General features: G+C 29.2%; 1 protein-coding gene across 2 annotated transcripts in view; it reads right to left on the bottom strand.

Moving 5' to 3' along the window:
- The window catches only part of RUNX2_1 (Runt- transcription factor), a gene marked incomplete at its 5' end in the record, with an annotated part of 29,637 nt that extends 16,839 nt beyond the window's left edge, over positions 1-12,798 (bottom strand). Inside the window, one exon of one of the 2 annotated variants that reach the window (XM_051210983.1) lies at positions 11,677-12,798. Coding sequence is in view for 1 of the 2 variants with exons in the window: in XM_012941979.3 (XP_012797433.1) it covers positions 11,677-11,983 (307 nt within the window). The remainder of the gene's footprint in view (positions 1-11,676) is intronic. The other variant, XM_012941979.3, reaches the window with a different exon arrangement.
- Between the last annotated feature and the right edge of the window lie 223 nt (positions 12,799-13,021).

The raw sequence follows: 13,021 nt of genomic DNA, 5'->3' as shown, positions 1-13,021 counted from the left end.
AATGATCTTTAAGTTTAATTAAAGTATACAGTAATTTGTTTGAACAACTCAAAGGTCAGACTATTTACCAAGAATTCGGTAAAAAATGGAATTGTTAAATAATTCTAAGTTGTTCTTCATTGAGATGAAACACTACTTTCTGAATAAAATTAGTTGTTCCATGGAAATCAACTTGTGTATAATAAGAACAGCATTAGTTAATTTATTGGTAGAGTATCATGATGACATGACTGATTAGTCGTAAAGTATACCGATCCTTTATACTTACATTTTATTATTATATCAAAATGTAAATTTCTTGTTAGAAATAAAGAATTATCACATTGAACACAGTCACCACCTAACTGTGGTAGCTACAGCTTTTTGATAACATATGGGTTCAATTTGTTTTCCTCTTACCTGGAATGACCTATTCGTAATTAACTAGCGTATTCATTGTTTCACTTTTATTTAGTTACAAATTCCGCTAATAAATTTATAATTACTGACAGAAAATCTGACAGACTATCTCCCTAGTTAGCGATAATCATATGTGAGATAATTAAAAAATAAGCAAGTGTATTATAGTTGACTTGTCAAAATACAATGATACGTCATCTACTCTAGTCACGTGTATCTGCATACTACATTGTCTTTTATATTTAAATGAGTTCAGGTCATCTATGGACAATTTAATATCATATGGAACCCCTGTTTTATTTCCCATTTATCTTATTCTAAGTAGATAAATGCCATTAATTTGCGATAGAATAAACCATGAATTTCGGACTGTTTTTTTTAAAAATATAAACTAAAAAAAGTATACAGAACGTAGAACCAACATATTCCTTTGGTCTAATTACTTTTTAACTGTCTATTTTTTTGCATTAGTTGAATAAACTCACTATCGTTTTCTCCTATTCACAGATGAAATATATTTTTAAAAAAAAAGAACTCAGAAACTTCAGGGTAAAAGTAAAAAAGCACTTAGGATAATGTCAACTACCCTAATAGATTTAATGCAAGCGAACAGACAAATGAGCAGTTAATTTATTTTCACTACTATTTTCATTGTTCACTTTAGAAAAAAAAGATTATGTTAGTTAAGGGAAGAAATGTATGAAATATCAGGATTAACAATATTAATTTATATCGCTGTTTTTCCCTCTATCTGTAAACGAAATAACCAAAAACTAATTAGACCAACAAAATAATAATAATGAACAGACTAAACACTTGCTTAGTTCACTTATCGGATGGCGACACGTGTCCATATCATTGATACAGACTATTAGTTTAAATAGATTGAGACTTATATTGTATATCCATACAAAGTCCACACATTCACCTGGACACAAATGAACATATAAGCTGATAATTTGTTGTTGTTCTGTTTTTTTTTTGTATTTTATTGTCCAACTAACATTTTGATTGACAGCATCTTTTATTTAGAAAAATAATTAAATTTTGTTGGTTTCACTAGTTTATTATTAACACATAAGTCATAGTGATTGTTCCACTTTCATTAACTCATTCATTACTCTGTTTTTAAGTATGTGAAAAAGTGTAATTCAACTGAATTTGCTTTTTTTTTTCAAAAAAATTTTTCCTGTAGGGTTATATGGTCAGTGAACCACATGGTCTTTAAACACCAACTCAATGCCACACACACATATACTTACATTGTGAACTAGCAGATGAAATCAATTAGAACAAATGTAATTGAGATAATAAACAGCTTGCTTATCATAACTTCTTTTTACATGTCATTTTTTAAAAACTAATTTCTGACAGGTTATAATAATTAGTAAAGTTATCTCCTGTCCTGTCATATTTTTTTTCGTTTATTGTTTAATGGTTACCAAGACTACATTATGAACATGTTCGTGATCTCATCTAATTTACAAATGAAATGAAATTGATAAGTTTCTTAACAGAATTAATGTTTACTTGAGTTTTGTGACTTTAATTAAGTTCTACAAATCCGATACAAGTAGAATGGAATAGAATAGAAATAAGATTATTCAGGCTAGAGATGAATGAGGATTGTTATTGTCTTATTTTGAGAAATGCATTCTAATAACTCAGCAATAATATCTTAATTCAATCCGTAAGTTAGCATTATAGATAATAATTGACAAATACGTAGAGATAATTTGTAAATAGTATGGTCTCCATGATATGAGCAACTAACAGGAGGTTTCTGAATCGAGTGGAGTAGTCGTATAAACATTCACAAGATTCAATAATTATCTATTTAGTATTATCACTGTAATGGAAACCAACTTCATATTTATCAGAAGCAGTTAATTCAATATTCTGAAGGTATTTCTTTTCACTAATGTGCTAATTTCTGCCAGAATATTGGAAGATTTCTTATTATTCTGTTTTGTATAATTATGCCTATTTGAACGTATAAAAGTTACGAGAAAACAATGAGAAAACAGAAGTGATCTGAAAATTTTTCCCAGACCAACTCTGTCTTCTTATTGTTCCATTGAAATTTATAAAGGGGGCTAATTGCTTTAAATAGAAAATTTAATTTTTGCGACATTTCCCGTGGGAACACTCTCAAATCTTCTTCCAAATATGAGTAAAATTGAACAAACTAATTATTTTAAAGCACTGGTCAATGGATAAAACTTTTAAAAAGAGTTTTAAGTAAATGTCCTTATGAATTTGGGTTTCTCTAAAATTGTGTAAACAAAAAACAGGCGAAAATATTTATCAGTACCTATTCAACTCATTTAGCTGTAAAATAGGATCGCATCAACATCCTGTTAATCAATTTTTGACTGAAACTGATGTTTGACTAATGTCCTAAAGTTTTTAAAATAAATTTTAGTCGAGAAACTGAAATGTTCAAAGAAAATTCAGTAGAATAATATTCCCTTCCGTGTAGGATGAATACAAATTTTCAAGGAGTTTCAAGTGAATCATATTATTCCACAACATCACTGTTCCATTTCCTACTTCTTGTCTTTCTTGTAATTAGTAGATCATCGAATTAGATTCTGATAGCTGACTATCAAATCATATTACTGTGAAGTTTCACTCTTGGTTTTACCAATGTAATAATTTCATTTGGATAAAGCAATGAATATAAAGTTGGAACTGAAGTGACTACTAAGGTTTCTTACCTGATTATGACAATATAATTTAAGTGAAATCTATCAATTACTTTGTTTTGATTAGAAAAAAGGAAGACGGAGACCAAAATGACTAGTGTGTTCACAGGTTAATAAATTAAGCTATGGCGAGCAAAGCTCATAAACTAAATCGTCATCACTTTTAGGAGCAACAGACAGAATATACTGCGGATCTCACAAATCCCTCTAATATACCGTTGATCGTAAAATAATCAAAAAACGATATACGGGAGTAACGTATAATAGCGACTGCTCAAGTAAGCGTTTCATAACTGTTTTATTCTGAATATTATCTATTGTTTTCAAAAAATGCCAATATATTTCTTTACTAAATAATAGATTATTTTTCACAAAATCTGCTATTTTCCTACCACGATTGACTTTCAGAGACCGCTTATAGAACACCCTCAAAAACGTGTCGAATTGGGAGCCAATGAATAAATTTCCCACAATCTAAATGTTTTAATTACCAACGCTAAAACTAATGATTGGTTCATTTTAGAATATATTTCATGTGAAAGAGAAAAATTTGTACCCTGTTGTCGATTTCTGTTATGTAATAAGAAACTTTTCACTTCATTTTACTGGAAGAGGTAAATTATTACTCAAAAAACCTCATGTCATGTACTGAGAATAAGATATTCTCTATATAATGAAAGTTGTTTAAAGACATTACTCAAAATATGAATAGAGTTTCCACCACAAATATACTTGAGGCCTAAAAGTAACGTGTCGACCGAATACCAACTATCCAAAGTTTTATAAGAGTTTTTAAATCCCAGATTATTTCAAGTAACATTTTTGTAACTATGTATTCTATTCGACGATGTTATAATTATTAAAATACACTTTCCTGATCAAGTATTGGATTTTGTTTTATGCTCTTTGTGTGACAGTTGACAGAATTTTTTGGGTGGAGTGAAGTTCGAACTCCTCTTCTCTTGCTTAAAAACCAAATGTCTAAACCTACGTGGTATGACAAACTGAATTGATGTGTCTTTAAGGGAATGGTAGAAAATACTTAATATTGTTCCATCTTTTACTGTAAAGAACAATGATACCACGTTTTATTTTCTTAATACATTTTTGTAAACACATGTAGAAAAGAAGCTTTAGTTACTGAAAAATTCCCATCTTTATTTTCTAATTATTTTAACTTTACAGTAAGAAAAAACAACTCACTGATATGATTGAATATAAATTAGATATGTAGCGTCTAATGTTTTCTTGATTGTTTGTTATCCTCAAACTTGTATATAAAATTGATTTAATCGCTATTCATATTTTAGTTGAACTTAGCTTAACTCAGTTTTTGATGCTGAAGTAAATGGTTTATCATGGCCAAAGGTTCCGGTGTAGTCCTGTCAATTAGGTAAGCTAGTCATATTTCCCGTTAGCTACTGTTCCATGACGATAACTTAAAGGGAAAAGTTTTTGTCAGAGACACTTTCTAGATCTCTACTTAAGGTGTAATTACATTGACCAATAATAAAACAGCTTTGAAAGAAAGATACTTGGCCTTAATCAGCATACTTATCAAACACAAATAATAATAGATGATGACTCGGTTATGTTTTCTCTGACATTATAATACAGGTTATTTTCAAGAAGTGAACGTCGATCTCCGTCTATATACCTTATTTGTCACATTTAAGTCGAACTTAGATTAATACTGGAACAGTATTTTGAATTGGATAACCATGAAATAGCTTTTTATAACTAAATGAGTTTACCGGGCACGAAACGCATTTTAAATATGCTCGATAGAATTATATTACTTAATGTTTTTAAACCAATATTTGTTTCATAAAACAAGTCGCCTTCTCAATGTAGTGGCCTAAAAAAGTGATCATCTGATCGACGCTAAAATGTGTTGGTGTTTCTAATTTTTCAAGTTTCCAAACAGCTTTCTTACGATTGTTTTAAAGTTTTTGTTAACGAGAGAGATCTTTTAGCGAAGATGGTCTTACAATGCAACACATTTAAAAAATATATGTTGATTTACTTCTGTTAAACTGACTTATTTAGGATTATCTCACTAATAAATCAGTGGGTAATGTTTTGGTGCTATAAACAATGAGTAGGAGTAATATTCAATTTGAAGCATTTGTTGAAGTAAAAAAGAATAGTGGTAATGAATGCTTTAGGAAATTTTACTGAAAATACCAATGATAAATCCTATTAGTAAAATTGTTTCACTTTTCAAAAAATAACTTAGCAAAACTAGATGCTGAATAAGAGATTTAATGAACAGTGAATTAATGACGTTTTTGTAAGAAAAAGAAAAAGATTCTAGCAAAATACAATGTTAGTATGACTTACGCTTTATGAGTTGTTACGCTACACTGTATTTGTAAGTATTATAGTTATGTATTAGTTCAATTATACTATTATATTATGTATGAATTATTTTATGTATAAGATGATTCTTTATGACCAATTCCATGAACAAATTGACTCAATATTAAGAATGAATTCCCATCAACTATTTTAACTACCTTTGTATCTTGTCATTCAGAAATACATGAACATTTCACTAATTACAATAACAGTGCTTAATTCTCCTACTATCACTACAAATAACATTAAGACTTTTTTATTAATAACAGATAGTTCTTTTAATAAGCAAAGCTGAACAGTTGACTATTCCATAGATTAATTATTATTAAAAATAATGTAAGTATCTGAATATATATTATTCTCGTTATAAAATATTAAATTAACTCTGAGAAATTAAACTTATAAAACTGACACAACAACTGCTGCCACAAATTAATTTTGCTACGAAAAAGATACCTTTATGAATATCGGAGAGGGACACACAGAGAGAACGAGAGAGAGTGAGAGGATGCAAATATTCACCTTTTAATATTAAAAAAACAACATTACAAACGAGTGAATTTCTATAGAATAAGTTGTAATTTTTATACATTTAACAACAACTGTGGCCATTCCATTTTTTTTAAATAATAACCATCAATAATATCAACATTATCAATGTGATCAACCTACTACTATTATTACAACAACAACTAATACTAATAATACAATTAATACTTATACTACTATTTATATTATTATTAGTATTACTACTACCACCACCACTACTACTACTACTACATAAAATAGAACTTAAAAAAGAAACAATAACAGCTATGTCAAGCTCTCATATTGATAACAACGCAGGTTTAGGGGTAAAAAAAATAGTTGGAAGTGTATTAAGTGAAAATATTTGTTTGTTTGTTTGTTAACTTTGACTAAACATAAAAACTATTTATTGAAGAAGAAATTTGCTGAGGACATTTTCATAAATATAAGAAATATGTTTTATTTGAAAAAGTCTATTAATACACTAAAATGAACCTATGGGCTAATCTGCAAAATGACTAAAGGTAAATACATTGGTACAAGAGATAAATTAAGAAAGAAAGGGGGTAGTGGTGAATTAAAATCCTGTAATTATATTATATTAACAAGAATCAAGGTGTTAAATAGGTTGGAAAGTTTTCATTTTATCTTACAATGTTCTGTTCCCCCCTTCACTACTATAAGCTTACTAAAGGTGAATGGATTGAAAACAAAATAAAGAATTCACCTAACTGAATAGAAACAACTGCTTCTAATACGGAGAATAATTACTTCATATAGTTTCGTTAAATTTGTATGCCCTCATGTTCAGTACCCAGTGTTCTATGTTCTTTAGTATATTTATATCAAATAATTGAATTTATTTATGTGTATTTGCGCATTGTTAAACAGACTAATATGATGTTTATAAGCTTGCGCAAAAATTTATTGATAAACTTGTCATTGCTGTTTTGATTATTGCTTTAAGTGTATACGAAAATCTAATTGAAGTATCAGTCACATTGAAAGGCTGATTACTAATGTGTTTGTATCTGTGTGTGTTCAACGAAAAGAAAACACAGGGGTGGAATCAAACAATATGGATAAAAGTTAATGAGACGAAATAAATTAAAATTGCACAAAAACAATCTGAAGAAAAATTTGAATCAAAAATTAATACACGCGCCTGACGCTATTTCATCAATGTTACTTCACATACACACACGCACACACATTCTCTCTCTGTTTCTGTGTTTTCAGTCCTTTTCATGAAATTTCACTAGTTGTTCTGATCTATTATTGCTGTTTATGTTATGCACGACTTTCTTTAGAATTGTAACTTTTTTAGTATATGTGTTTTTATAGATTATTGAATTCCACTGTTTGCATCACGAACTCAGAGGTCTAAAAGTTAAGCGATAGCCTCAAGAACTAATAGTCATGAGTAAAACCCCCAGTAGGTTCGTGGACGAGCATAAGTGAAGAGCCCAAAACCAAGTCGAATCAACTGTACAGTGCTCCCTAGTTCCTAATTGTTGTCTAAGGTCAGTATGTAATGTAAACCATGTAATATTTTTGTTATTCTACGTCGAGTATTCAATCGCTAGATAGTTATAGATTATTGCTGTCCGTCCGTACTAATTTTACATAAATAAAGTAGTATCTTTAGTTTTCTTCTCTTCTGAATCAACTGTGAAATAACGATAACAATAATGGCAAAACTGCTGAGAAATTCATCAGTTAAGTTTAATATCGTCAGCACATTTATACTATATTATATAATACAGTTAAGTTTTTCTAGCTATTTTTCATTGAGATAGTGTAATAAAAAGACAAAGATTATTAGAACTATATGATGTGTGATCAGATTGTTCGAAATGTATTACGCTAACATATCACATAGTTCTGATAATCATCCTCTTCTTATTTTTCACTGACCATTAAAAATTTCTTAGTTAACTTTAATTGCATCGAAGTAATTTTGTTAGAAAGAATGAATAAATCAATGACAAAAAATATCAAGGTAATCAACAGAGAATCTACCTACTCCATAATCATTCAAATAACCAGGAAAAATGGTTTAAATTAGATGGCATTATGATGGTTTAGAATTTCTTTAGAAAGACAAATAATTTTATATCGGTGGATTACTTTGTTTGGATAGTCATTGAAATAATTTCAATATTGTACAAATTAATTACTAATCAAATTAAGTGATGATTCTTATATTAAAATATTGGTTAACTTGAGACAAAGCATGAGTTGTTAAATTATCCATGTATAGTTAGATAATGAACATGATGTCATATTTATTGAATGATTAGAAACTATAATCCTATCTATATATAGATCACGGTGTTCAATAGCTGATAACAGTTGTCAGGATATTCATGTCCTGGATAAAACCTATCTCTATCACTTATTACATCTTGAAGACAATTATTATTGTTTTTCGAAAATATGCAAATGATTATCAACACCATCACCAATTTGAAATATGCATAGTTCAGTGTTTTTTTTGTAATGCTTCATCAGGTTCTTTGTTTGTTATCAAAAACAACTATCGATTACGTAACTTTATATTTTTCACGTGTGATGATTATGCTGTATCATACACATGTGGTCAAGTCAAATTAATTAATTAATTAAAAACGCAAATAATAATTATATATGTAAATGTAAATAAACGATTTAATTGTAGATTAATACTTCCGTTTGTACGTTAATATTCAAGGTTCCCAACAAAACTAAAGTAAACCATATATATATATATATATGATTGATGGAGAACATTCATGAAAGTTTGTCAATTTTCGAGGTTTACAATTGTTTAGTAAAAGCAACCTATCAATCATTTAATCACTACGTGAATTCATCGATATGAAATTCATCAATTACATTTTTATCCATTACAGAATATTTCAAAGTGAAATATTATTCATTTGACCCTATTCACATACATTCACCAAGTTGATAATTAAACCCACGTGTATTTCACATTGAATCGCAGTGGTTATTATTATTATTATCACTGTTGTTTTCATTTTGGACTTGTTTGCTTCTTTTTTACTTGATAGTTATTTGGAAAAATCATGTTTACAATTAAGAACAATGTGTATATAATAATTATTACAACCGTTATATTATTAGTAATATTGATGATGATGTTGATAATTGAATGATATTTAAAATACCTTTTTAAATAACAAATTATAGGACATGAAGTATCAAGGTTATCGAATTGATTGTCCATAGAAATATATATTTAAGGAAAATATTCGTTTAAAGAACAGAACCCATTAACATTGGGTTAAAACTGAAAAATTATCATCAGCTACAGAAGAATTGAAGTATAAATTAACTTGATATTACTAGATCAGTCTTCCACCTTTTTGATTGTCTAGTGAATTTTTACTAGTTGTTAGGTTTCTACACAAGTTGATCTTAAATCTGAATACTACAACGAATGTTATTTTTGTGTGTTTACTCATTGTTAGTTCATCATTAAAGAGTTCATTAGTCAACGACATATAACATCTTCCTACTAAATCCTTTAAACTACGCACCGATTTAAAGAAATTAAACACAAAAAATTTCAAGATGGTATTTACCAGGAATTTACTGGTCAAGTCCATTTTAGGGTAAATAAATTCATTGATAATTACATTTAACAAAATCCTAATGCACTAGTAAAGGCAAAGCATTACCAAATTTTCTTAAATAGGTATTTTTATGAGCATCATAAATCAAGAAGTTGGTTAAATCAGGATTTTTACTAAATTATTTTTACCACAGGTGTGGTCAGTCGTCAGTCAGCTACAACGTAGGACCAGGCACATATATGCATCGGTCCAAGTTGCCCTGGTCGTGTAATTTTATAACCTTGTTAGGGTATCTGTGAGGCTTTGTGGGTAATGATCGAATTCTGAGTTATAAATTTACTATATTGGAGTACATGAATACCATAGTAGAATGAAAAACTAAGACTTCTATACAAACACCTTTTAGCACTTGGGTTAGATCATATACAAGTGGAAATATTTGAACTGAACAGCGAAAACTAATAGTCAGAAGTCTGTTAGAAACCGAAGATATAATCAAGGGTGAAGTTTTGTCCATCTTCTACGGAATCATTCATTTACTCAGTGTTTAAAACAGAAACATTTGAATTTTAGTTAATTAATATTCATCATTTCTAAAAAAGAACTATCATTAACTTTCTGAGCATATATGAACACACATATTTCAATGAAGGATAAAATGTAACAATCACAAAACGATGATAAACATTCGAGTCAAAACTTGAATGTAATTTTACATACACAGAACTGTGATTAGTTAGAATTCTATATATATTCTGATGAAATCGATGATTCATAGACCCAGAACTGAATACTCACAAGTTTAAAAATTATGCGACTCATTATTTTAGTAGAAAATACTTTAGAGCTTTCAACACTTCTATAAAATAAAACAGTTTAAATTCCGACAAAACTTATTCCACACAATAGCATCTCATTCATTAACATCATGTTCAGTCTATAATATCTTCCATTATGTGAAACGTCAGTCTGTACTATAACTGTATACTAATAATGAATCCTGTATGTTAAGAACTGGAGGTAGATTTAGTTTATTTTACCTCAACAAAACATACAATGATGATGTAATTTCTTTTAAATGAACATAGAGTAACTGTTCCAGTATACATACACTGAGTGATATACTGGGAAAAGAGAAAACGCCTTATGAAACTAATGGTTTATAACTATATTAGACAATATAATAGATCATTTGTGTTATTTTACACTTTCTCTTTCAGTTGGTTATCCTTAAGAGTTGATTTCTTAATAACCTAATAAATCACTTGAATGTTTCTACTCCTAACATGTAAGATTATTTCTTCATGCTTTAAGCAAATAACGAAAATTAAGTGAATGGTAAATTAGTCAAATCGACTGTAAATAAAAACTCAAACAATATTTCATTATGTCCCACTAGTAACACCTTTCATGTCATATGGTCATGTGACACCAATGTTATGAATACTATTGCTTCTTTCTTTTTTATATTAATGCAAACTTGATTTATAAAAATGTATCACTTATACCTACCATAGATATTATTACGTAATCCATTACTAATATAGCAAACTTATTTTTTCAACGTGTTAAAAGAGCATTAACATATAGAGTCGAAATATTTATATTTTAAAAATGCCCAAAATAAAAACAAGTCAAAGTGATTATATACTGTTAGTGTGATTTTGTTTCAGTTCAATAACCAAAGTCCTCAGTATTATCATATGTATATTACTTTTGAGCGTATTTATGTAAGTGAATATTGAGAAAAAAAATGCCAAAAATGAGATGAACGGAACAGAAGTCAAAGCAGACACCTAATCATTGAAGTTCTAATCCTATAATAAGTTGATCATAACTCCAAACTACTCTTATAAATAAACATGATCGGGAAATAATTAAATTTCAGAATGATCTTGCTTCCACCTTAATCAATGCTTAATATTAGTGAACTAGCAAAATAACTAAACTATTTCATTATTGGTCGGTGAAAACCTAATGGCATTGAATAAAGAAGCAAAAAAACGTTTTTGAATAAATCAAATAACTGAAAGTGAATAAAATAAGCAATTCAAATTATGGAGTAATATTAATAATTGCTATTAATAGTTATCACTTACCACGACCACTGCGACCAAGAAACCGTAGATCACTAAATCGTGCTTCATGTCCATGCATTATTGTAACTGGGTTTTTTAATTCAGCACATGGGCGTTCTTCATTTCCCGCTGTCACAGTCACACGTGTACCATCCGGTACTGGGATTAAACTGACTACACGAAACTGACTAGGTAATGATTTATTAGACCTCCAATGTTTAGGTAGTGGTGTACATAATAAGTGTGGGTTACTTGTCGGAGCTAAATCTGTGGTATGTTCACGTAGAGCACGTTTCAATGTGTATTCAGCCAGAAGAATATCTGACATCTTTCTTTATTTTGTTAAAACAATTCTGTTAGTTCAAGTAATTTATCAGAATGTGAATAAACAAATACACTTTTTAATATCGGTGTTTTTTCCCAATAACTATGATAACTGCATGAGAAAGTGACGACAGAAATTTAAGTTGTTTAGACCGTCAATTGTGCTTAAATGATTTATCAATGTGCACACAGAGTACAGAATAAGTATGTCTTGTATCTGGTTCAATTATTAATCATAGGAACCGAATTGAAATTATGACAGGTGATTGTTTGGTTTGGTTATTTTATTGATGATGATGACGATTATGACTATGATAAATTGTCACACTGTGGCTTCTAGTTTTGCAGATAGTATATATATGCATGACATATTTTGAAGTGCGGAAATGATGGTTTTCAAATGCTACATGTACTTGTGTTTGTATGTGTGAATAGCCCACTAATACATAATTTAACCACTCATTGGATAATGCTCTGAATATAATCTAATAATATTAGAAGTTACAAGAATCAGTGTTCGTGTGTAGGTGAGAAACGTAAACCACTCCACAATTATGCTTAGATAGTGAGATTAAAAAAGGACAGTCCGACTACAATCTGATTTGATAAGAAAGGGGTTTGTGGAGAGCATGGAATAAATTTTAACAACTCAATTGTAATATTTTGTATACGAGCAGTTAATTGTTATTTCAGTATCTCTATGTTGGTTTCCGTGGCCGGTGTAATAGTATTTGTTGGTGTCACTAAATAGGTAACTAAGTGTCTCTTTGTGTTGATTGTTTGTTGGTTAGTTGTTTTTTCATTAACTTTAAGTACATACATGAAAAAACTAACTTGAAAATATCAAGGTGAGACAACAGATGCGGAAAGTGGTGATCTACTTAAATGATTGGTGAGAATTTCTAACCCCTCAAATTGTGGATAGACTGAAAAACAAAAATGAATACTACAGATTTTGGTTAGGGGAAAAATGGGCAGAATATCTGGCCACAAATAAAAGCAAAATACATCAAATCAGACTTTGTTGGTTAGACCGATATTT

The sequence above is a fragment of the Schistosoma haematobium genome, chromosome ZW (assembly GCF_000699445.3).
Source record: "Schistosoma haematobium chromosome ZW, whole genome shotgun sequence".
NCBI lineage: Eukaryota > Metazoa > Platyhelminthes > Trematoda > Strigeidida > Schistosomatidae > Schistosoma > Schistosoma haematobium.
Note: the sequence above shows the minus strand (reverse complement) of the source record. Positions and strands in the feature narration are given on the sequence as shown.